The sequence below is a fragment of the Hemibagrus wyckioides genome, linkage group LG06 (assembly GCF_019097595.1).
Source record: "Hemibagrus wyckioides isolate EC202008001 linkage group LG06, SWU_Hwy_1.0, whole genome shotgun sequence".
NCBI lineage: Eukaryota > Metazoa > Chordata > Actinopteri > Siluriformes > Bagridae > Hemibagrus > Hemibagrus wyckioides.
Genome location: NC_080715.1, coordinates 13,269,573 through 13,296,729, shown reverse-complemented (window position 1 = coordinate 13,296,729; position 27,157 = coordinate 13,269,573). Strand labels below are relative to the sequence as shown.

General features: G+C 40.4%; 1 protein-coding gene across 5 annotated transcripts in view; it reads right to left on the bottom strand.

The window, feature by feature from the left end:
• Positions 1 to 27,157, bottom strand: part of pard3bb (par-3 family cell polarity regulator beta b) — a 268,913-nt gene that overhangs the window by 163,842 nt on the left and 77,914 nt on the right. For all 5 annotated transcript variants that reach the window (XM_058392331.1, XM_058392335.1, XM_058392332.1 and 2 more), the window contains exon 6: positions 7,072 to 7,133. In XM_058392331.1, the coding sequence (XP_058248314.1) occupies positions 7,072 to 7,133 (62 nt within the window). The remainder of the gene's footprint in view (positions 1 to 7,071; positions 7,134 to 27,157) is intronic.

Below are 27,157 nucleotides of genomic sequence, written 5' to 3'. Positions count from 1 at the left end.
TCTCTTCTTCCTTTCCTTCCTTCCATCTCTTCTTCTTTCCTTTCCTTCCCTTCATATCCTTCTCTACTTCCTGTCCTTCCTTCCTTCCTTCTCTTCTTCTTCCTTTCCTTCCTTCCTGCATTAGAAACATTATCAGCAGAGTATAAGGACTACAGATACATCACTGTCCTCTCCTCAGGAATTAATATACTCGTTTGTTTCCCTTAATCTATATTACAGCACTTAACTGGCTACTAACTCATTACTATATTATTAGGTTATGTTAGCTACTGCTTTTTAGCCTGGTTAATTAGGTTTCCAGGAGATAAACAGTAGGCCTGAGCAGCACTTTGGAGCGTTTATCGCCCCGGTGTAATGAATAGTCTCTCCGTTCCGGCCTAAATATTACATATAACACTCTCCACCTGTTACTATTTACTATTAATATGTTTTCTGTTGTACACGTCATCCTGGGAAGTTCGTATTTACAGGTTGTAATTACGAGATGTAATTTCCATGTCTGGTATGTTCAAATCACTTGAGCAGGATGAGGGAGCTCAACTAACTAGAAAGAAATACAAAATAAAGAACAATGAATACCCATCAGGTTTGTTTTTGTTTTGCTTTTTTATGTATTTAATCAATTTATGAAGCTACTGTAAACTTTATCGGTAGATATTGTGACACTGCTATTGTACATTGTAAACAGCGTGTTTAGTTAGAATTAGAATTATATCTCTACTGTAAATGCCTTAATGTTAACCAGCTTTGGATTACATACTTGCTTCAGGTACAAACCACATAACAGAGACGAGTAAACATTCACTTTCAACAAATTTCCAGTCAATAACAGATGTTGCATCCACTGATTCCACCATGTTCTCTAATGGACACACCCCCAACTCGGAAACTTGGAGCTCGTAATTACGGTGGTCGTGTGCTACATAGTGAAATATAGCATACAGTGAACAGGAATCCATTTATGACTAGCAGTTTGTTCAATGGAACAAGGATAGTGTGAAAATAATCACACGAAGTTCAATGCGCAACATTAGCGGTTCTACTTAAGACAAAAACGCTGACGTAGCTCCCTTCACGTAGCCGACTTTCTTTTCCTCAGATGGTCGCTTTTTGTTGATGGAAATACAGAGCGAACTGCCGTGGCTGATGTTTGTTCTGTCTGTGGCTGTATATAATTAAACCCTCTTCAATAATTAACGGCATTAGCATACTAAACCCTCTAATTAAGTAACATTCAAATCCTATTTTTAAAGAAGTAGACCAGCCTTAATGCGTACACATGCATAATGCACACCGCTAACGCACTCCAGGGTCCCCGCAGCAAGCTAACATATTTACTACTCGGGGAAGAATGAGAAAGAAGAAACGGCTCAGCCGGTGACTGAGAAAAATAATGGAAAGACTTTCAAGTTGAGTTTGTTGTGTGTGCATATTAGCATGATGGCAGAATATTGACTGAGAAATCGGATTCCAAAGCAATAACTAGTGCCACATGTTTAGAGAAGGAGGGAGAGAGAGAGACAGAGACAGAGAGAGAGAGAGAGAGAGAGAGAGAGAACGGCATTATTTCCTCTGATATGATTTCTTATAACACATCATCTGGTGACTCGGTGCTTTGCCATTTCAATTCAAAAGTCTGCCATAGCTTGGAAAAATTGTAGCCTATCAGATAAAACATACTATTACTGACATACAAATAAGGACACAAAGCGGAAGGGAAATTTCCCTTCGAAACCAACCACGTGTGTTAGGAATATCAACAATACAACAATTTGTGAATAAGAGACTGACTCAAGTGTAATTTGGTAACAGGAAGATCTCTTGTGAAATCCGTTGTCTCAGTGTCTGGGATTTGTTTATGAACACACACTGGATTAGAGAAACCCCAATAAAAGGAGTCTGCTGTGGCATCTCTCTCGAGTGCACTGAATCCTGATCGACTCTGCTGAGGCCATGATGGGAGTGTCGGCCCCGAGCGGAGCTGTGCTGTCACTCTCAGTGCCAGAAACACACAGTCAATCCCGCTGTCCGTCACCGCAGACCGATCGACCTGCCTGGACAAAAACACTGTCACAATACCGCTTTAATCCACTGTAATGCGGGGCCCAGATTAGGAGCCGACCTTTTCATCGCTTCTATTGCTTTCACTCTAGAGCAGGTCGGGATTAATTGATTTTGAGAGAGCTTTCCTAGCTCTGTGACAAAGTCGTGCGTATCCAAGGAAAAAGGCAAATCTTCCGTATCACTGTTAATCTGAAACAAAATGAAAGCGGCGCAGACGGCACGTCTGAAACCTATCCCTCGGATTGGATCAAACCTCGGCAGACGAGGGAGCTTTCAGAGCCGGAGGCGGGAAGAGCTCGAAGAGGTTAGGGCTTAACTGTCTGATAAAGAGGATGCTTATCTGTGTGTGTGTGTGTGTGTGTGTGTGTGTGCGCGTGTGGCAGAGAGGGTGTTAAAAGGGGATGAAAAACGAGTGGCAATGTGAAAGAGGCTTCAGGGCTTTGACAGCAGTCTGTCAGTGGCACAATAGAGCAGCAGATAAGAGAGAGAGAGAGAGAGAGCAGAGCCCATACCCAAGAGAGAGAAACAAGGAGGAAGGAAGCAATGAAAGAAAGAAAGAAAGAAAGAAAGAAAGAAAGAAAGGAAGGGAGGAAGGGAGGAAGGAAGGAAGGAAGGAAGGAAGGAAGGAAGGACGGACGGGAAGGAAGGAAGGAAGGAGACAGACAGACAGACAAAGAAATGACAGACAGGCAGAAAAGAAAGAAAGACAGACAGACAGACAAGACAGACAGATAGACATGAAAGATCACATAGGAATGGACTATATGAACAATACTGCCCCCCACCCATCTCTCTCTCTCTCACACACACACACACACCTGTCTTACCATCATTGTGAGGACGTTACACTGATGATCATTAAAGCAGCCTTAACATTACCGGAGTAAACCTCTGTCTCTTTCAGTTTCTGCTCATTTCTCTGATTTGCGGAGCAGCTGAACGTCTCCACACAGTCAAAACTCTCATATTCCTGGATATTAAAACCTCAGCTACTCTGTGGCTTCAGAGGTAATCCCTGCATTAATGTGTGTCACTTTTCCGCCGTCTTACCCTCGGCCCTCTTTCGCCGTCTCCGGACGTCCGCGTCGCCGGTCAGGCCTTTCTAATACGGCTTTATTCCTTCATGTAGTTCTAATCACCTGCCTGTCACTACTCCATAACGAACAATACAGCTAATCACTCCTAATCACCGCTAATCACTACAGATATGCACAACATCACCGCTTAACTGAGGACTTGCTGAACATGTACATACAAGGGAAAATTACCATGTGCGGAATTGTACTGTATTTCAGATTTTAGTTGTTTGGGTGATCGGGGAAAGGGGGGGTGGGGGTTATGACGGGTGGGATTCTTTAAAAAAAAAGGAAAAAGTGCAGCTAAGAGTGCCATCAAATTACTGGGTCAGCATGCCAGATGCTGCGTCTGCTTTTACAAATAAATAGTTCATAACCGAAAATACGGAAGAGAAAATAGAAACAGGAACTCAATTTGCTCCCTGGACTCATTAGTGTGGTGTATGTGCTTGTGTACACTACGCTGTGTGATATAGCGTACAATCTGAAAACCCACACTCTTTCTCTCTCTGTCTCTCTCTCTCTCTCTATACTTTCTCCAGCCCATGTTTAAGAAGTGAAGAGCAGTGAAGCGTTTTTACTTCACACATTCCTATAGGCTCACCATTAGCGAGCACTGGGTCACAACTTATGGCTTTCAATTTCTGTATTTCCCATAATTCATTTCCCTGCGTCTCAATTTCAAGGGTCGTTTGCTGGCAGTGGGGAATAGAAGGCATTCCCGAGGCTGGTGTGGGTCAGAACTACAGCGTGCTGAGAGACGCCGTAGGTGGTACAGAGACAGGGTTGGGAGTCAGGTACATGACCCTATCAGCTCTACACAGAGGCCCTGCGAACTACACACACACACGGCATCACATTTTCTTTCCAGTTTCCCCTGTGTTATTTTGAAAGACCTCACAGGGGGGCTACATACATCATTTTTCTCCATTAATGACACACAGCAGGCTTCGACCATCAAAAAAAAATCTTTTTAAAAGAATATCTTACTCAGTTGTTAATGATTACTTGAACAGAACTTGTTTAACCCCTTACATTAGTAATAGTGGCTTTCTATGCAAATCTTAAGTGATTTTATAGATTTGTGCTTGCATCAAGATCACACACACACACAAAAAAAAATTTCTGACACAGATATCACCAAATATGGTGATAAACATGTATGTAAACAGTAAATGCACAGGTTTTCCAGACAATACACAGTAATACCTCTGACATCCACAAGGTTACGTTCCAGGACCCGTCACGAATGATGAGCTTTCGTGGATGTGCGGTGGAGTCACTAAAAATGCTAATACTGTACTGTAAATGCTTTTTTTTTTTTTTTTTTTTTTTTTTTTTTTTTTTTAGAGTTTAAACCCTAAATATGACCCCAGTCATGCTCCCAAAACACTTTCATTTCATTTCAAAGTTAGCTTAATACATTACCCTTAAAAAAGAAATAAATGTTTGATGTAAAAATAGAGAACAGTATCGGCTGTGTAAAAAAACAAGGAAAAAATCAATGAAATGAACCGCGGCATCACGCATACAAAGCATCATAGCTACCAGCCAATCAGCAGCTAGGTAAAACTGTTAATGCTCTGTGATTGGCTACTTCCAACCCTTCCAGTCAATAGCGTGGCTGTATTGTACATACGTGATATTGGCGACTTTTAATATCATTAAAATAACATTTATATTTTATTTATATTGATATTTTGTTGATTTTACTTTTATCTTTAAAGTACTAAATTAATAAACTAAATTTTCTTAATAATTTCACATTAAAAAGCATGAAAATGTATAAATGGCCACGAAATTAGCCCTAAACACTTTTGCAGGATTTTGCGAGGATTTCGTGGGTCTGCGAAAAATTCACAGATGCAAATTAGTTAGGTTCCAATGAAAATTTCACGGATCAGTGAAGTCGCGAATCGTGAGACGCCGATCTGCGAGGTGTTACTGCGTACTGCAAAAAGGACTACAAATTCTCCAGTGACGTGGAAAATATCAGAAAATACCATCACTTTTTCATGAGAGCATACATTTCATTCCACTGGTTACACACACACACACCTAGACAACACACACACTTCCATCAAACACTGTTAGCAGTCATCTCTTAATGATGAACATCCCTTAACCTTTCCTTCAATATTTCAGTTTTTGTAGTCAAAAATGCTTGATTTTCAAAGATTGTGATGCAACCTGCGGAGATTTTATCAGGAAACTACATGAACTGATAAAATTGCAAGCACTTCTACCAGAGAAGACACACGTGGAATTACTTTCTATGACATGTGAAGTGAAGAGGGCTTTGGCTGAACGCACGGTGTGATGACATCATGGCCCAAATCTGCAGTAATTATGAAGAACTCCTCTGAATAGTCCTTGCATTTCGCTTGATTTCGTGTTCATTTCAGAGATCGCAAAATCGCAGAATCCTGGAGGGACTGCTTTTATGCATTATACATTATGCGTCCCTACGAGCTCATAAATAACATTATTTTAACATATTTGGTCAGGATTCAATTAGAGCCGGAATAAACACTTAATGTAGGCGCTGGAAATAAGAGCGGTGCTGCCAAGGTGTGTGGTTATTGACAAGCAAACACCCTGTTTACTAACATCGCAATGTAGGTCGTGGTTGTATGTGTGCAGTGTGTCTGACTGTCAGATCTCTGGGTCTCAGAGGACCGAAGCAAGAGGCCATCGTTAATCCCACACCATCTCATTAGCCATCAACCCCCACTGCAAACACTCCAATTTATGCACGTTTGTGTCGTTAACCCTTTTTCCCCGCTTCTTTTGTAGTCACTTAATGATTCATCATTTCATATGCGAGTTCAACACTGCCTTGATCTTTTCAGCAAAGAGTTGGGAAATCAGAATGTCTGCTAATTATACGAGGAGAGACTGAAAGAGGAAAACAACGAGGCAGGATGAAGCCCAAGAGCATGCACAAAATACACGGTAAAACAAACACCGCCATACAAACAACACCTCACAGGTATACGTGAGAAGTAGCGACACACACACACACACACACACACACACGGCTGTCGGATTTCAATTAAGAAACATTAGTTAATGTGTGTGATTATTCACGTATACTGTATATAACTGTATACTGCTAAAGACAGATCAGGAGCAGTAACTACACTTTAGCATTAACAGCACATTAACCACTTAATGACAAAATTGTTTCATGTATTTTAAGCACAGGAAGTCACAATGAGAACAAATCAGACTTTTACTTTTATTTCTGATGCATTTGTATTTATCTATCAGCAACAGCTGCTAATATCCCGCTTTAACTCTGTCCTCAAATAGCTCCTCGATTCTGATTGGTCAATAAGAGCAGTTCTGACACTTCTAAAGTTCCTGCTGTAATTCAACTCGCAGCTTTATATATAATGTGCTCCTACTAATGCCGGATGCCCTTCCTGACGCAACCCTCCCATTTTATCCGGGCTTAGGACTGAGTTAACTCTTGAATGGCTGGGTTTAGCGCCCTGCCCAGGAATCGAACCCGGGCCACGGCGACGAGAGCGCGGGATACTGCCACTGGACCACCAGGTGACAGTAGTTTCATTAATAACACACTCATATTATTAATCTTCCTACAACATGCCACACTGCTAAGAAGAGCAGCAACTCCAGTAAGTGCTTATTTAAAATAATTAAAAATGCACAGAAATACAGAATGCCTTAAACATCGTGCATTCCTTCAGAGTTCATCAAGCTACATGGGAGACATTTAGCCAAAAGTTTAGGGAACATGTTACAAAAGACAGGTTTGTGGACTAAAAGTAGAACATGAAGCTTAATCGAATTAAAGCTTGATTTCGATATGATAAAATTATAGGTGGTTGTGAACCGTGAAATTCATCCCAACTGGGTAACAACAGTAGGCACACACACACCAAAAAACACACACACACCTTACCCGAGTGTGAATGGAGAGGCTTTGTTGCTGGACAGGTCTGTCGAGTGTTGCTCCACATCAGTCTGTCAGGGAAAGAAATATTTATGAATAATCACACACTTCAATAGAAACACACTATATCTAGAATGATCGCTCAGTTAGTCATGTCTCAAATTCAAATTTTATTCGTCACATACAGGGGTTGGACAATGAAACTGAAACGCCTGGTTTTAGACCACAATAATTCATTAGTATGGTGTAGGGCCTCCTTTTGCGGCCAATACAGCATCAATTCGTCTTGGGAATGACAGATACAAGTCCTGCACAGTGGCCAGAGGGATTTTGAGCCATTCTTCTTGCAGAATAGTGGCCAGGTCACTACGTGATGCTGGTGGAGGAAAACGTTTCCTGACTCGCTCCTCCAAAACACCCCAAAGTGGCTCAATAATATTTAGATCTGGTGACTGTGCAGGCCATGGGAGATGTTTAACTTCACTTTCATGTTCATCAAACCACTCTGTCACCAGTCTTGCTGTGTGTATTGGTTCATTATCATCCTGATACACGCCACCGCCTTCAGGATACAATGTTTGAACCATTGGGTGCACATGGTCCTCCAGAATGGTTCGGTAGTCCTTGGCAGTGACGCGCCCATCTAGCACAAGTATTAGGCCTAGGGAATGCCATGATATTGCAGCCCAAACCATCACTGATCCACCCCCATGCTTCACTCTGGGCATGCAACAGTCTGGGTGGTACGCTTCTTTGGGGCTTCTCCACACCGTAACTCTCCCGGATGTGGGAGAGACAGTGAAGGTGGACTCATCAGAGAACAATACATGTTTCACATTGTCCACAGCCCAAGATTTTCGCTGCTGGCACCATTGAAACCGACGTTTGGCATTGGCACGAGTGACCAAAGATTTGGCTATAGCAGCCCGGCCATGTACATTGACCCTGTGGATCTCCCGACGGACAGTTTTGGTGGAAACAGGAGAGTTGAGGTGCACATTTAATTCTGCAGTGAGTTGGGCAGCTGTGGTTTTATGGATACAATCCGGGTTAGCACCCGGACATCCCTTTCAGACAGCTTCCTCTTGCGTCCACAGTTACTCTTGTTGAATGTGGTTCGTCCTTCTTGGTGGTATGCTGACATTACCCTGGATACCGTGGCTCTTGATACATCACAAAGACTTGCTGTCTTAGTCACAGATGTCCAATTTGTCCTCTTTTGAACTCTGATATGTCACCCATAATGTTGTGTGCATTGCAATATTTTAAGCAAAACTGTGCTATTACTCTGCTAATTAAACCTTCACACTCTGCTCTTACTGGTGGAATGTGCAATCAATGAAGATTGGCCACCAGGCTGGTCAAATTTAGCCATGAAACCTCCAACACTCAATTGGCCAGTGTTTCAGTTTCATTGTCCAACCCCTGTATATATACATACACAGTACGACATGCAGTGAAATGTTTTTTCACGACTGTCCGGCATGTAAACATTTATTAAAAGTATGTGAGAAAGAGATCCATAAAAAATAAAGATAAAAATAAAACTAGAGTATCTTAAAAGTATAAAAATAGAAAATAGAAAATAAAGTAAAATAAAATATAATGTAGATAAATAAAAATATAATATAAATAAAAAAATAAAAATATGAAAATATAGGTGTAAGAATATGAAAAATATAGGTGTAAGTAGATAAATTATATATATATATATATATATATATATATATATATATATATATATATATATATATATATATATATATATATATATATATATACTAAACAAAGTGGTATATACACATATATACACATAAATGCAGACATGAACATGAAGGGATGTATGTGTATATGGCATAATGTGATATGTGATGAAGAATGAGACGAACATCATATGTAAGACATATGATATGAGGAATTCCAACAATCCGATTATTTTACGATGTGCAGCTACACATCATACGCAGTTAACACCTTTCCTAATTAAACAGTAATTACTGAACACAGCTCTGAACAGCAGCACACTGTGTGTGGGGATAACCGGGTCCGGGCTGTGCACAGTACGTGTTATTATCGAGGAAATCTGAGTCTTTTAATAGTTACATGGTATTCAGTAGTACAGAAACTCAGACTTGTTCTCAGAAATAAGCAGCATGGGTTGTACAAAGACTAGAAATCCTCACCATAACAATACACTAGTGAGAAATCCTGGAGGAAATAGAAATGAATGTTCCAGTCTCCTAACTAAGTCATCGAGAGTGTCCATATTTACCTATCTTGAAGTCTTTTATTTTTTTTTTAATCTTATGCAAAAAGTCCCTTTAACTGCAAAATAAAGAAAGTAAAGAGCAAAAACAACCATTATAATCCACACTGACTCGGGTAAACCTACTCGAACCCTACTCCCACATCACAGTAAACTAATGTGCATAAGTAGAGAATAATCTCCATCCGCATTCATTCAAATCCCACACTTTCTATATGCTGTAAAATCATTATCTACAAAGATGTCATAATTGCACAGTCTGTTGCTGTGAAGCCAAGCGTTTATATAATAATGACACTCATGAATTACCACGGAAAAAAAAAAAAACCCATAAATGCTGTTTGTTCAGTGTCTCATTGTCTCGTGTCACGTTTTAATGAGCTGCGCTGTAATTACAACTGGCCCAACTTCAGCTACCCACGTCCCCCACGTTTCACTGACACCATTTTATACAGCAGAGTTAGTCTTCTTAATAATAATGAAGCGTGTTTTCTGCTCAGTGGCGGACTACACGCCCCGTCTAGTGCGGATTTGGGGCGAAGAGTTCAGATATCGAGTCACGTACGGCGCCGTATGACGCTAATTGGCATGTCTCAGTAATTGCTTCATGCGGCATTACGAATGTGAGGTGGAAGCGAGGGTCGCTATACTCAAGCTGCAGCAATGAATCATGGCACTTTCATGTTGGACAGGAAGTGCAGCAGGGTCAATGCAAGCACAAAGCCCTGATGTACTTCCCTCTAACCTCTGACCCCATCAACATTGATCAAGACGAAGCCACGTCTCTGTAGTGTTTCCTGGCGAGAACTAGGACATGGAGATACTTTCGTGTTTCACTCGGAGGAGAGGAAAAGGCACGTCGTGAACATTACATTCCACTGCATTTCATTAACTTTTATCTACTTGCTTTAATGGACAGACGCTACAAAAAAAAAAGAAGTCATTTTTGTAATCCGGTAATGTCAGGAAGTGAGTAATGTTTAAACCGCGGCAGGTTTGCAATAATATGCTTTTTGTATTCGCTACATAAGGTGGCATGAAGATGTTCTAATATTAAGCATGAAAGGTGCAGGTGCAGGAAGAGAATGCAGTGTGTGTGTAATCAGAGACGTGGGGTGTGCAGGCAATTGGTCTCGGGCTTCTCCCAGCTGTAAAGTCGTCCGGAACTCGGGATATTCACGCGCTACAGGCTCTCAATACGGCATGCAAATCAATTGCTTTCTACTGAACGCTGCCTGCAACTCCAGCCTCTCGCCATAAAGACTCTACTTTCCCCTTGGGCTTCTGCCAATCAGTCATGGGTACTAAATATATTGTTGCAAGGCCCTCAGTATGCTCATTATGTCTATTTCCATTTTTTTTTTTTTTTTTTTTTTTTTTTTTTTAAAAAGGCTTGAAATTATTGTCCGGTAAGTAACGTGTCGAGAAGCTAAGGTGTAGCCTCCCTGGAGGTTAATTTAATAACACAAAAGCGTGACACACACCTTCTTAAGAAGACAATGCGGTGAATTAACAATGACGTGCCATCCGACGGCATGATTCACATGAATATAGATAGCTTCGCTCTGACATCCTCGTTAATGAGGACCTGAGACGGCCCAGCAACTTCCAAAAAAAGAAAGAATTAAAAACAAACGTTTGGAAGACCCTACGCAAGCACTACCCTAACAATTCATTTTAATTAGTATCTCCTGCCTGCAATTGATCATTCCCTCACATTTCCTAATTAGCTTCGGCTGTTTTAACCACGCTTTAGTGATATTTCTCATTAGGGTAAAGAATGGATTAATCTAGCCGGTGGCGGATGATCTGACAGAACATATGTCTTTGGGTTTATTTGCTCTTGCAGCGTGATCTACCTGTGCTGAGCCCTTTCTAATGAACGACGTGTCAAAAGGAAAACCAGGGCCGAACACCCGCAAACGCTCAGATAACGGCAGACGAAGCCAAGAGAAAGACCGACCCACTAACGTACGTATGTGTACCTACGTGTGTATCCAGCACAGTTTGGGGGGGAAAATTTAGCGGCACACATGCTGCACAGTACCTTGCTATTAGCTTCATGCACACAATAACAAATAGGTCTATTCACTCTAATTTCTATGGCTCTTTGATGATGATTATAGGAGAGGGTTTAGATGAGGGAGCTGGAAATATATTTCAAAAGGACAGAGGCTCGCGATTTGCATAAAATCCCGTCCGCGGTACAGCAAAGCAAAGGACGCGCCTGAGAATTCCGGGTGAAATCATTAGCGAACACATTAGCAACAGCATTTAGCAGATTGTACAAATTAAAATGCAATTACCTCAATGGACATCCAACGCTCTAGCACTGACTGTTTGCGGTCTGCTCTAATAGCTTTGCATCACTGCTGAACCCAGGATCCTTTCCATATTTTCAAATGTAGTGAATCGATGTTGATTTAGAACTATTTACGGCTCCTGGCTGCTCGATTCCTTCCTTATAGAATCGGAGTGAAGGTTATGTGTGGTTAATTGAAGGCTATCCGTTAATTACAAGGAATGATACGGACAAGATGCGTTTAAAGCTGCCGTGTGTAAAATATTCTCCTTATTAAAGAAAATAAAATCAATATTCAGTCAATGGAAATGAGGTTTTCTTAAACAGTGTGTCCCAGGGCATGCGTTTGGTTTGGTCAGAAACAGACTAGGCCAAGAAGTAACAGATAACATCGTATAATTGTTACAGCGAGCTAGTCAATTAGCAAAGTTCATTAAAAAAAAAATGACTTGATACAGAGAAATGAACTAGTATAAGATCTATGAATGTTTCTAATGTAGCAAAAAGTCATGATACATTAAAGGCTTGCTGGATAGTATTCCAGGCTTGTTCTGCTAGCAGGAGAAGGCAATGACGAGCAGGTGCTCAGTTTCGTCAGTGTTTCAGCAGTAAATAATCAGTATAGTTCTACTTGGCCGATGTGTGTACAGTAGTGTAGCAGGCGGCAGAAGTGAGTAACTCGTGCAACAGTTACAGCATGGTCACACTACCCTAAAGCACATATGCTTTAAACATACAAACCATATGAACACTTGTTTTGCTCAAGCGAATAAAATCTTTTTTTTTCCCTAGTCCACCAGGCATAAATAAAAGGAAAAACTAATCGCCTGGATATGAGATCTACTTGTCCCATGCGACTAGGTAACTGATCTTTCCACCCCTATGGGGTTACTAAATTGTTGTGAGTCATGCGAGCAATAATGTAACGGAAAATCTCGGGGAAAGCTGTCGAGTCAGATTTGGTGAGAGTTTTCACACACATTCATCACTCCCCAGCTGTGTCATACTTTATCGCACATTAACCATAGAAAGAAGTTTGGCTCTGCAGTACGCTAGCTGTGTATCATTAGCTCGTTAGAACAAAAAAAGACAAGCCGGAGAACACGGATTCAAAACCCACATATAATAAAATACACCATACAGTGAAAAGCATGTGAACGCCAGACCTCCACATGCCATATTTGTGGACCCTAAACCACTGCAACAAAGCTGGAAGCACAAACTATTATACTAACCCTTCACTGGAATTAAGAGGCCCAAACCCATATCTCCCAGCAAAACAATGCCCCAAGGTCCATGAAGACATGGTTTATGTGGAAGGATGAAGTAGAAGAACTCATGACCTCAACCCCACCGAACAGGAACACAGACTGCACCTCAGACCTCCTCCTCTGACATCAGTGTCTGATTTCACTAATGCTGAACAATCACAAATCCCACAGACCCACTCCAACATCTAGAGGAAAGCCTTCCCAGAAGATTTAAGCTTACGACATCAGCAAAAGTGGGAATACATCTGGAATGAGATGTTCAACGAGAACACGTGTGTGATGGTCAGGTGTCCATACAGAACACGAATCAGGTAACAAAATACACCAGGAAGTGACTGGGAATGAGTTCTGTTTTCCACACTAGCTAGCTAAGACGAGTTAAAACCTCACATGCTGTGAAATCAGAGCTGAGGGAACCTGTTCCACTACAAGAGCTTGCTTTTAACTAGCCAGCTAATGTTAAGGCATCTAGCTCCTTCTATAGGTGTCATGTGGTGAAAGACAATAACATTAGAAGATAATGACCTCCTCCGAGTCTTTAATACTGCATACTACCATGCTAAATAGTCTATCAGTACACCAATAGCCTTAATACTATTTAAGCATTCTATTTAGTGTGCAGAATGCAGTTTTGAATTCTCTTTGAATGTGCAATGACTTTAGTATATCGTATTGTCCTTAAAGTTGACACAAAACAACCCGGCACTCCTTATATCTTAAAGCCAGCAGTTATAAATAAGAACTAGGAGTATGCCAACACCTTAAGACGTAAGAAGCTTATAATAATCTCCACCCTTTTTACAGACAGCGAGCACAACACCTCATTGAGTAATATCTTAAGTTTGCATTACTGAAACAAACTCTAAATATGCTTTCTGTGAGCGGATATGTTTATAGAGCATCACTAGCGAACACACCACCCCTAATACCACAGACCTCTACTGCCTCTAAGTGCCAGACAGTCACAGTAGTAGTGATACACTTACAGTAAGGAGAGTTTACTGTTACTACGTGAGGCTCTAACTATTAAACCCTGGGGTTCACAGATATGGAAAATACTCCCAGAGCAATTAGCAGCAGCAGAGACCCTCAAATACACAAATAAACCTGCGTGTCACAGCCATGTCCCTGCAGGCCTGAGCATGCTTGGTCTTGTGCAGATTCTCCAAACACTAGACCACAGATGATATGTACCATGAACCAAATCTCTCCCTCATCACCATAATGTCATATTTCATCTGAGCCAGTTAAAAAGAAGCTAGCCTTGTGTTACTGATGGAAATCAAGCAAATAAGCACATATGGCATATCTACATTGTGCGTACTTTTTTGTTATTCCTACAAATGTCAGGATAAATGATGAGTTTTTTGACGGCCTGGAGAAGAAAAAAAAAAAAAAAAAATCAAGGCATTAGTTAAAAGATTAGGGCTTCGGGACATGCTTGCTCTATCTATTAAATCTAATTGCTCTTTTGTTAGCATTCAGCATTAGTCACCATCATCTTTCGGCACTGCGCCTCCCAGACAAAAGAAGCTATAAAGTGTTCATAATGTTATTAACATATTTAGAATAAGATTACGTGCAAGGTGCATTCCTCGCCTGCAAACAAAAACCTCTGAAAGCAGCGAGGAGAAAAGAGAAGAATAAAATGTAAAATAGCGCAACGTCGGCTTGATAAAAAATAAAATAAAAATAAAAAATAAACAATTAATAAATAAATATATTTTTTGCAGAAAATTAGACCACCTAATTATCAAGATGAAAGAAAATGAAGTACTCGAATGATTTCAAAGTTGAAAGCCATTATGAATTAAAATACTGATTAAACCGGATAGATTAAATATAAAATTGCTTCAAACAATGTCCGCCAATAGCCGGCGCTGTGGGGGATCTCTGTACAATCAGCTGCTATTTAAACTCTCAGTGTGACGTGGAGAATATTTTTCATCAGATCTTTTAAAAACCTACCACAGTTTTTCACAGGCAGCAGAGGCCATGCTGCAGGCCCTTTTCTTTCTCTTTGGCCCACTTATTTCTCCTGTAAAGGCCAAGTGACAATCTGAACAATTACTCGGGCCTATTACCAGAAGCTCTCGCCACCTTTTCCCTCTGTCTGTCTCTCAGACTGCAGCAGCTTAGAGTGCATTAGTGAGCTCCAACACTGTCATTTCTCAGGCCTCACTCCCTCATGACTGACATGCTGGTGTGCTGGCAGCCGGGGGGAGGAACACAGGGAGCAGGCATCTGGCTGTCACCGTCACAAAATGCAAGAGGGAGAGTAAGATAGAAAGAATGGGAGACGACCGAAGGGATAAGAGGGGGGGGGACAAGCATGCTGCTTTAAGAAAAAGATATAAAAGAACAGAATGAAAAGAAAAGAAATGTAAAGGGTACAATGAAGCAGCTAGGCTTGTCCACATACATCAGCATACACTACGTTTCCATGTCCATGTCTATAAACACCTGTCCATCCTATTCATCTGTGTGCTTAAAACACATTCGGGAAGGCCCACAAATGGGTGTGATGGTCACGTATTTCTGAACATAAATAGTGTATATCTGACAGGCTGCATTAACAAAAAGGTTCACCCTGAAACACATGAAATATCTTTACATTGAAATTCACCGATCAGGCATAACATTATGAGCAGTGACAGGTGAAGTGAATAACACTGATGATCTCCTCATCATGGCACCTGTTAGTGGGTGGGATATATTAGGCAGCAAGTGAACATTTTGTCCTCAAAGTTGATGTGTTAGAAGCAGGACCAATGGGCAAGCGGAATGATTTGAGCAAGAATGGGCAAATTGTCATGGCTAGACCACTGGATCAGAGCATCTCCAAAACTGCAGCTCTGTGTTCCCAGTCTGCAGTGGTCAGTATCTGTCAAAAGTGGTCCAAGGAAGGAACAGTGGCGAACCGGGGACAGGGTCATGGGCGGCCAAGACTCATTGATGCACATGGAGAACAAAGGCTGCGAATGAAAGCGACTGAAGTAGCTAGCGTTAGTAGCTTGTCAGAGAGTATCAGAACCTCACTTTGATAGCCAGAGTCTAGCACAAGGCAGGGAATATTGTGTGATATTGGAATTTATAAATCTCCCTTAAGGAAGACGGTATATACTTCTTAGGACTCGACGCAACAGACAAACATATTAAGCAATAAATACGCTCGATTTAATATGCATTAAATTATATTGTATTTATTCTTTTTATTTTAAGAAATTGTCTACTGTTTTATGTGGTGTTGTAAAAGTTGTAAATCAAATGACCCATGTGGACAATAAACAGAACTGAACTCATAGGAGAAAACCGAATGCTGACAAACTGAAACAAAGGATAATGGTCAGATTTTGTTTTTGGCTTTTTTTAAAAAAAAATAAAATAAATGTAATTAATTAATTAGTTAATTAATTAAATAAAAAAAAAGAATCAGAGCTTTGCTCAGGGGACCAGCAGTGGCAGACTGGTGGACCTGGGATTCAAACTCACAACCTTCTGATCAGTAGCCCAACACCTTAACCACTAAGCTACCACATCCCCCACATAACGCAGTCATTACAGCAGAGACTCGAGCTATGAAATAACAAGCTCGATAGCACTGACGCTGGTATTAGCATGAAAGAAGAAAACAATCTATTTGAATGTACAGATGAAGAGAGCCAGACAGACTAAAGGACTAATGTGTTGCTGCAAGAACTAATTCCCAGCAGCAGCACAATCAGGGAGTAGGCTGAACAGCAATGTGGATATTGTAGAAAACCATTAATCAAATCAAAGTGAAAATGCATGTGAAAATCCAACTTGAAAAAAGGAAAAAAAGTCTGAACATCATATCTCATTATGAACAGGCATGTCATTTGAGGTGAGGTTTTTCCTTTAATGAGCTCTGCTTAACATGTTCCAAAATTTAGACCATCATTTGAACCATCAGACTGTTAAAAGCACATACTCCAGAAATTGCCACCAGTCTAGATGTTGTTCTTTCCCTTTACCACTGTAGTCTTTGATACTGGTGATATTAATGCAATAAAAGCACATAAAAGATTAAGAACCTGAAAAAGAGAAGTCCAGACAGTGACATGTTAATGGCCCTGCTGAACCGTGCAATTTCCACGTCTACATTTATAAGCTTTACCGTGGGTCTTGTCCCCTCGCTGCTCAGAGACAGAAAAAATAGCACAAACCTTCAAAAAAAAAAAAAAAAAAAAAAAAAAAAAAAAAAATTCAATCCCCCAACAACATGACAAAGATCTACTGAGTCTAATACGAGACAAAAAGTACCACTAATGTCTTCTGAAGACTACTTTGTGCATTTACTCCTTTAAATATCTGACTTCAGTACAGTTAAGTCGGAGATTTGTGACATTTGGAGATTCGCTTTAGCGCAAATTGCTGGAATGGGATATTCGAACTGAACAGTGGCATTAGATATTACAGAAAATACTGTTCAATAAGCAAAATGAAAGAATCCTACCGTGAATATGAATGGGCATAACATGAAAAATAATAATCATTTTCAGAAAAATTTCTCTAGCATTTAGGATTTTGAGCTAAAATGAGCGCATAGTATTTCCTCACCACATGTGAAGACGTCAACATAATATAGACAAGATGTACACTCAAAACATGTGGAAGCAACACAATGCATGAAATTCAGTTTCAGTCTTATCAGCTAAGCGCAGGAATCCGAGGCTACAGTGGGCACAGGATCAAAGAGACTGGACCACTGAAGACTGGAAGAAGACCAGGCAATGTTTCAGTAAGTCTGTGCTCACTGTAGCCTCAGATTCCTCTTAGATTTAGACTCTGTTTGGCAGCCTCCCTTTTCCAGAGCAACTTACATTTCTATCATTTCTACAACTGAGGAGTTGAGGGTTAAGGACCTAACTCAAGGGCCTATCAGTGAAGCATGATGGTCCTGGGACCGTGGATCGTAGAACCTAAAGCAGTCTTCTGTAGCCTGCCTACCTCATGATGCACTGGTTCGGAGATGCTTTTCTGTTCACCATGGTTGCACAGAGTGGTGATTTGAGCTACCCTAGACATCCTGTCTGGCTGCTCTTCTTTCTTCGTTAATCAATAAGGGACTGCCACTTACTGTTCTGTGACCATTCTAGAAACTGTCTGTGGCATTCCCAGGAGATCATCAGTTTCGGAAATTCTCCAACCAGCCCATCTGGTACCAACAGCCATGTCACAGATCACATTTCTTTTACATTCTGATGTTTGTTGTGAACATTAACTGAAGCTCATGACCAGCAGCTGTATGATTTTATGCACTGCGCTGCCGCCACATTATTGTCTGATTGGATGATTGCATCAATGACCGGTGTGCAGGTGTTTATATTAAAATAGCCAGTTAGCGTATTTAACTGTTAGTTAGTGTATGTAACTGGGTGGCAGCTGCATTTGATATTCAGCATTTCTTTCCCAATACATCAGAGTGGATTGATAAGTAGATAATATGATTATTTTACGGATTCTGGGATTTTCAGAAAAAGCAAGTGATAACTAAATGAACTGCTAGAGAGAGAGAGAGACATAACATTGCTGATCTTCGTATGAGAAACAAACCCCAATTTTTTTCTTTTTAATGGTTGGGTTACAATGAATATGTTATCAAAACCATTATCACTGTTAGGTGCCGCACTCCTCCAATTCTAATGCGCTTAAAAATAAATAAATTACTGGAAAACCTCTGAGTGCATCAGTAGTTCAGTGCAGTGACATTTTCATAATGATATATGATTCAATTTTACATCAGTATTTTAGAGGTAGAAGGATCTCGCTTATCTCTAGTACTCATGCATGCACGATCATAAATCTCTGACAAATTAGCATTATGCTGATATATAACAATAGTTATACTTTCATCAAACAGAGAGCATCACTGTGTACTTTCTCCACCATGTGTTTTCAAAGGATCCCCCGTCATAGTTGGAATCTAATCCCAATCTTGTCTACCATTTCAGCTAAGTGGACCTTGTGGAAACTAATTTCTGCTTAAAATCTCTCGGTGACCCACCAGACCAAGTGCTTTCAAGCTTGATAGTTTCAATAAAATTGAAGGCACATCATACTGTCAAGATGAGTACAATGACTAAAGGTTTATCACGCCATGTGGTTTCACTGGAAAAACTATGGTCCGGTAGGGGAGGACGATCATACATATTCTTACTGGTATTCCACAAGGGCTGATTACTGGTCCACTCTTATTCTGATTTACAGAAACTTTCTATAAAAAGTTCGATCAACAGACATCCTACAGTGGGCCTTCTAGGAATCTTTGACATTCACTGTCTATCAATCAAATAATAGTAAAAACACAGAGGTAGCTCTATACATCAAGTCAAGGTTTCTTTGCCAAGTACTTCACATTCAGTACAGTTCTTGCAGTTTCATATATTCAAAATCTGCCATTTCCCTTGGTATACAAGCTTGCAAAGTTTACTCAGTCGACTTTCTTGCAGAAATGCTTCCTCTGGCTTCCCAAGGCAAAAAAAAAAAATACAAATAGCATTTCTTTCTTTACAACAGTAGCAAAACCATGCACCATAATTAGATCATTTGGCATGATGTAACTTAAGCATAAAAAATGCTCACATCTTGACAGATTAACTGTGAAGCAGGTTTTACTTTTAGACTCTGATCAATGTTTTTTTAACGCAAAAACACTTACAGCATATTTGTCACCCTCGGCTATGCTGGTATTCGATCATGCTAAGATAGGATTCCATCTTTTGGGTTATAAATATTCTCCTCTTTTCACTCTCTGAATTGGAGAATATGGAACATCACTACATGGAAAGGCAGGTGAAAGTCCCCGGACTCTGCAGGCACTATGTCAAGCAAGTGAGTAAGTAATAATCTAGTCACTACGACAGTTTTAAAAGATATTCTTGCAAGTTGTGAAACCCTGTGAAAATGGAGTTTCTGGTATTGAGAGCCCAAGGCAAGTGGCATGTGTCTGAACATACAAGTAAATGAGATGCAAAGTGTTACAGTGACAACAATAAGGCAATCAAGTTCAGGTTCCTCTAAATAGAATCTCCCTAAATCACACAGAAACACACACTAGAATGTGCATTTTCTTAGCACCTTCCCTTTAAAAGAGCTTTCATCTGTACCAGTTTAATTACCCCCATTGAGCTGGAAAAGAGGTAGCTGAATTGGTATTAGCTGTCAGATTGTGAGTGTGGACAGTTATGCAAGATGCAGAATAGTTATTTTTTGCAAAACTTTACTTAAATATAAGAAGTATGAAAGGGAGGGGGGGGCACCACACCATCGTTTGGCTTTCGAAAATGATAGCTTTAAAAGTGCCAGCAAGGACAGACAGGGGCATTACAACACAAAGCCATAACTAAAGCAAAACACATCAGCTAAATATAGCTGCAACCAGCGCTAACGGGGTCCAAAGCACCAGTGCACAGAGTCTGCAGGGTGCTAAAGCAGCCGACGTAGGAGGCGGCTTTCTGAATAAAAGATGTACGGTATGACTGAATTAAATACGGAAAGATTCTAATAAAATATGGTTTTTATTTTACCAAAATGACAAGCCATCAATTACAGCGTACTGTAGGGAGTACACTATTTTCTGTTTTCTGTATCATGTGTGTCAATTCTGTTTCACTGCTTTGTATAACAGACGAGGAATGACAAAGAATGCTTTATTGGAAGTGACGTAAAGGTCTTGGGTCAGACACTGTGTGTCATTTACAAATCTCACTGTGGGCTGGACATTTTTGGGAAACGAACTAGAGATGCTTAAATAGTCAAAACATAAAAAGAGGGTTTTTTATTATTATTAAGGGCATTTTTCATAATTACCAATATCATATATAGTTACATATATATATATATATATATATATATATATATATATATATATATATATATATATATATATATATATATATACACACACACACTGGTAGAGAGCATGCCAAAAGATCATGCAGTATTTGCAGAGCTTTAATAACTCAAATAAAACAAAATGCAAATAATTTGTAAACAAACTGAGTTAATGCGTTTGCTAAATAACATTAAGAAATCAGTATTTGGTGGAATAACCCCGATTTGCATGTGTTTTGGCTCCATGATCTCCACCAGTTTTTCACATTGCTGTTGGGGAACTTTATACCACTCTTTTAGCAAAAAAGCAAACAGCTCAGCTTTGCTTGATGGTTTGTGACCATCCATCTTCCTCTTGATGACATTCCAGAGGTTTTCAATAGGGTTCAAAGATTGGGTTAGAGATTGACTCAAAACACAGATTTCTGAATTTGGACCTTGCATTTAATTTGTCTAAAACCACACTCACTGGCTCACCTGTTTCCTGATGTCCTTAGAGATACGAGAGGTAACTTTGGAGAACATGAAGGAACTGAATGAGAGGTCACTGCTGTGTGGCCTTGGACTGCAGTTGGGATGAAATCATGAAATGAAGTTAATCCTGCTGCATTTCCCAAATGGAAATTTGAGTCTCTAGCTAAGACGAAGTGTCAAGGTCTTTACATCCGGAGTGAATTACATCACACAGTGACTGTTGAAACAGCTGAACTGTCAAAACATCTGACTGTTGGAAAAGAATGAGCTGGGATCCACCAGACCATAATGCTGTTATAATATACAAAGAATCAGTGAGATACCTCTAACTACACTACATCGAATACCCATTAGTTTAGAGCACATTTTCTCTTTAATCAAGCTAATTAATTGTGCAATGACTGTTCTCTGTTTCGCATTATAGTCCTCTGAGCCCTCAAAGGTTACCATCACAAAAGAAGAAGTGGAAAAAAATAGAGACTACTGTCCAAGGCAGACCTCTAGAGAGATGACCGATGGGATTTCACTGAGAACTCAAACCATGTCCACTAGTACAACAATCAACCATAAGGGAAAACAACGCCTGTCTTTAATTAAAGCTCAAGGGAAATACAGCAATAACAACATTCCACGGAGAATGAGATGTACATGGCAGCCTCTTTGCGTCATTCACGGATTCCAGCTCTGGAAATTCTCCAAAAGTGAAATAGGTGCCTGCCAAAATGACAAAACTTGTCTCTGATCTGAAAATGTCTCAGAATTTAAATTGAAACTGGAGCTTGGAGTGATTTAGAGTTTGAGGTTAGATGATGACGGGTGGGGGTGACCACAACTCCCCAGCTTACGTTTGCAGAAACTGGAAGCCACACATCACTATCAGTTAGATGCAAGAGCTGCATTTCAAAGGTTCCTGGTGGTTTCTTTTTCAGAAGATCTGAAGGAAAACTGAGCCAGCCAGCTGTATTTAAACCCATGTTCTGGCTCTGAGGTTTTGTAGCCAGGTCTTACTGAACCACAAGAAAGACTCTGAGACAACAGGAGGGAGTATAAAATTTAGAACTAATGGCAGAAATGCATGATAAAGAGACACCTGACTAAGCAATCCCAACCTCATGCTGCTGTTCTTATGGCCATGTTTTCTACTCTCGTTTTTCATCACTTCTTTCTTGTAATCCTTCTTTTCTCTCTGTCCCTTTATGCCTTCCGATCATCCATGCCATCTGCTGCACTGTCCACATTAAAGTGTAAAAATGGCAAATCAGTGCGTGCATAATTTCACCATTTGGCCTTGATGCCTACTCCATATTCCTCTGCGTAACCAGTTATCTCTGTGTATGTGCAAGACGCAGCACAGAGCCTCAATCTCTGATGTGGTAGAAAATGAAAAGCTTCTTAAATGATATAAAAACAAAACCTAGAGCCAGGATGGCTGCTTGGTGACTCAGACACAAAAGATCAAGAAGAGATGGAGAGACAGACAGACAGACAGAGAGAGAGAGGGGGGGGGGCTGGCCACAGGTGTGGAGAAGCCCTGGGATAATAAGAATATCACAAAAACATCCGACAACTTAATGAATATCAAACAAAATGTGAGGACAGAGAAACAAAAGAAAAGCGACAAAAGGTCTGGAGGAAACAAACATGGAGACACAGGAAGAGGGAGAGTTGACTCGGGTTGCACGGGGAGGAAGCCCTTCTCTGTGAGAATGTTTTCAGGAGCGTTCCGGATGGCTGGTGGAGCTGTGTGGGTGAAAACACACTTCAATGTCATCGTTCCGCTGTCCGCTCCTCATTCCCGTCACCTACAGAGAGGAGTTTCCTGATTCTGTCAGGCAGGGAAGGATTGAGGGAGGGACAGGGGGAGGACAGACAGCTTCCGAGACACTGACATGGGCTGAAATGCACGGTGATATCAGGAGCATCAGAAAAGGCTTCAGTCAAGTGTGAGAGGATGTGGACAAAAGGAGTAAAACCCTCACAGCCAGACACTTAAAGAAAAGCGCAATGTCACTTGATCCTGCTGGAGCCAGCTGACAGAACGCTCAGCCTCGCTAAAACTACATGTATGGCTCACATTGTCTTGAAGACAAATGCAAGATGACAAGAAATTAATCCAGCACTTTATATTAATGCCTCAGAGCACACACACGCTGAGGCCACGTTCGGCTGGCTTCCATGAACAATATGAAGTGATGGAAGTCAGGCAGAGGCTTTGCTTGCTACACGGGGCACATGGCAGCTGGGTAAACTCCACAGACAAATATGCCATGTGTCTAAACCTCTGATTGGCAATCTCCTTCCTGTAGTTGTGGAAATGGGCATAAAATTTTAACAGCATCACCTGCAGTACAGCCTTTACAAAACCACATGTGAGCTTGGAGTTTCGTAAAAGGTGGCTTCATTTTTTGCAAAACCTTTACAGACAAGGTCTGTGAATTTATTATGTTCAGGATGTTACTGAAGACTATATATATTTATATGGGTTTTTAAAATATGTTGGTGTTTCATTTAGAGTGTACTCGATTTCTGCAGGCCAGTAAGTCAGCACCAGTCATCAGGTAATAAATAGATTTTCATACATCTTGGAAAGAATGTAACAGAAAAAAAAGAATAAAACGAGGAAAACTGGGAGACTAAAGAGACAGAAGTGTATTAATGTCAGTCACTGTGCTCCCATAAAAGGACTTGAATGAGCAACATGGTAATAATAAAAAACTCCATCTATCTGGAATCAGGCCATTAAGCAGGACTGTGGGAGCCACTCCTTTCATAGAGACAAATAGACAGGACACTCCGCTAATGCAGGAAAGCACCATAAACACATCCATACCGTCCTTCACTACCACTCTTCTTCCAATTGAATGGAAGCGTTTGCCTATACACACATGCACTTTATTATCGTAGTATGAAACAGGACACATATAAATATATAAAACGGATACTTGGGAATATAAGCAAATGACAAAATACAAGTAAATGACTGGGTTAAAATAAGCAAAGTTGATGAAGATTTGTTGTTGGCATGAAATCTGCTACCTTCTCATGAACACGCTCACATAAAAAAAAATAAAACGATGTTTCTATTTCATCTTTTCATGCCAAACAAAGAGCAGTAATTAAAGAGCAAGATTTCCCAAAAATCCTTTGGCAAATAAAGAAGTGTAGGGTTATAGATGTTTTTGGCATCTTTTATGTGGGAGAAAGAAAGGATAATTCAACCGTTGTTCTCTGAGCCAATGATCCTTCACTATAGCTATCAAATTTGATCATATTCATGTACTTTCTTTTCTTGATTTTTATTTTCAGAAAGTCCTTTAAGCTTTGGTTTAATGTTTGAAAGAATTAGGTTAGTACAAGTATTAGTTATAGCAGTAAAAGCAAGTATTACTAGTACTTTCTCCCTACTGTACTTACACCATAGTTTATTGTTCATATGGTTGACTATATATATGTGGATGGATAGATGGATGGATAGACGGAAGGACGGACAGACAGACAGAAATAGATGTGTAGACAGACAGACAGATAGACAGACAGATGTGTAGACCGACAGACAGATAGATAGATGTGTAGACAGACAGACAGATAGACAGATGTGTAGACAGACAGACAGATGTGTAGATAGATAGACAGACAGGTGTAGACAGACAGATGTGTAGACAGACAGATGTGTAGATAGACAGACAGACATGTGTAGACAGACAGATGTGTAGATAGATAGACAGACAGATGTGTAGACAGACAGACAGATGTGTAGACAGACAGATGTGTAGATAGACAGACAGACAGACAGACAGATGTGTAGATAGATAGACAGACAGGTGTAGACAGACAGATGTGTAGACAGACAGATGTGTAGATAGACAGATGTGTAGATGTGTAGACAGACAGATGTGTAGATAGACAGACAGACAGATGTGTAGACAGACAGATGTGTAGATAGACAGACAGACAGATGTGTAGACAGACAGACAGATGTGTAGACAGACAGATGTGTAGACAGACAGATGTGTAGATAGACAGATGTGTAGATAGACAGATGTGTAGATAGACAGACAGACAGATGTGTAGACAGACAGATGTGTAGATAGATAGACAGACAGATGTGTAGACAGAGACAGATGTGTAGACAGACAGACAGATGTGTAGACAGACAGATGTGTAGATAGATAGACAGACAGATGTGTAGACAGAGACAGATGTGTAGACAGACAGATGTGTAGACAGACAGACAGATGTGTAGATAGACAGATAGATGTGTAGACAGACAGACAGATGTGTAGACAGACAGACAGATAGATGTGTAGACAGACAGACAGATGTGTAGACAGACAGACAGATAGATGTGTAGATAGACAGACAGATAGATGTGTAGACAGACAGACAGATAGATGTGTAGATAGACAGATAGATGTGTAGACAGATAGATGTGTAGATAGACAGACAGATAGATGTGTAGATAGACAGATAGATGTGTAGACAGACAGAGACAGATGTGTAGACAGACAGATAGACAGACAGACAGATGTGTACATACAGACAGACAGATGTGTAGACAGACAGAGACAGATGTGTAGACAGACAGATAGACAGACAGATGTGTAGACAGACAGATAGACAGACAGACAGATGTGTAGACAGACAGATGTGTAGACAGACAGATGTGTAGACAGACAGACAGATGTGTAGATAGATAGACAGACAGGTGTAGATAGACAGACAGATGTGTAGACAGACAGACAGATAGATGTGTAGATAGACAGACAGATAGACGTGTAGATAGACAGATAGATAGACGTGTAGATAGACAGACAGATAGACGTGTAGATAGACAGACAGATAGACGTGTAGATAGACAGACAGATAGACGTGTAGATAGACAGACAGATAGACGTGTAGACAGACAGACAGATAGATGTGTAGACAGACAGACAGATAGATGTGTAGACAGACAGACAGATAGATGTGTAGACAGACAGACAGATAGATGTGTAGACAGACAGACAGATAGATGTGTAGATAGATAGACAGATAGATGTGTAGATAGACAGATAGATGTGTAGACAGACAGACAGATAGATGTGTAGACAGACAGACAGATAGATGTGTAGATAGATAGACAGATAGATGTGTAGACAGACAGACAGATAGATGTGTAGATAGATAGACAGATAGATGTGTAGACAGACAGACAGATAGATGTGTAGATAGACAGATAGATGTGTAGACAGACAGACAGATAGATGTGTAGACAGACAGACAGATAGATGTGTAGACAGACAGACAGATAGATGTGTAGACAGACAGACAGATAGATGTGTAGATAGACAGATAGATGTGTAGACAGACAGACAGATAGATGTGTAGACAGACAGACAGATAGATGTGTAGACAGACAGACAGATAGATGTGTAGATAGACAGATAGATGTGTAGACAGACAGACAGATAGATGTGTAGACAGACAGACAGATAGATGTGTAGACAGACAGATGTGTAGATAGACAGATGTGTAGATGTGTAGACAGACAGATGTGTAGATAGACAGACAGACAGATGTGTAGACAGACAGATGTGTAGATAGACAGACAGACAGATGTGTAGACAGACAGACAGATGTGTAGACAGACAGATGTGTAGACAGACAGATGTGTAGATAGACAGATGTGTAGATAGACAGACAGACAGATGTGTAGACAGACAGATGTGTAGATAGATAGACAGACAGATGTGTAGACAGAGACAGATGTGTAGACAGACAGACAGATGTGTAGACAGACAGATGTGTAGATAGATAGACAGACAGATGTGTAGACAGAGACAGATGTGTAGACAGACAGATGTGTAGACAGACAGATAGATGTGTAGATAGACAGATAGATGTGTAGACAGACAGACATGTGTAGACAGACAGACAGATAGATGT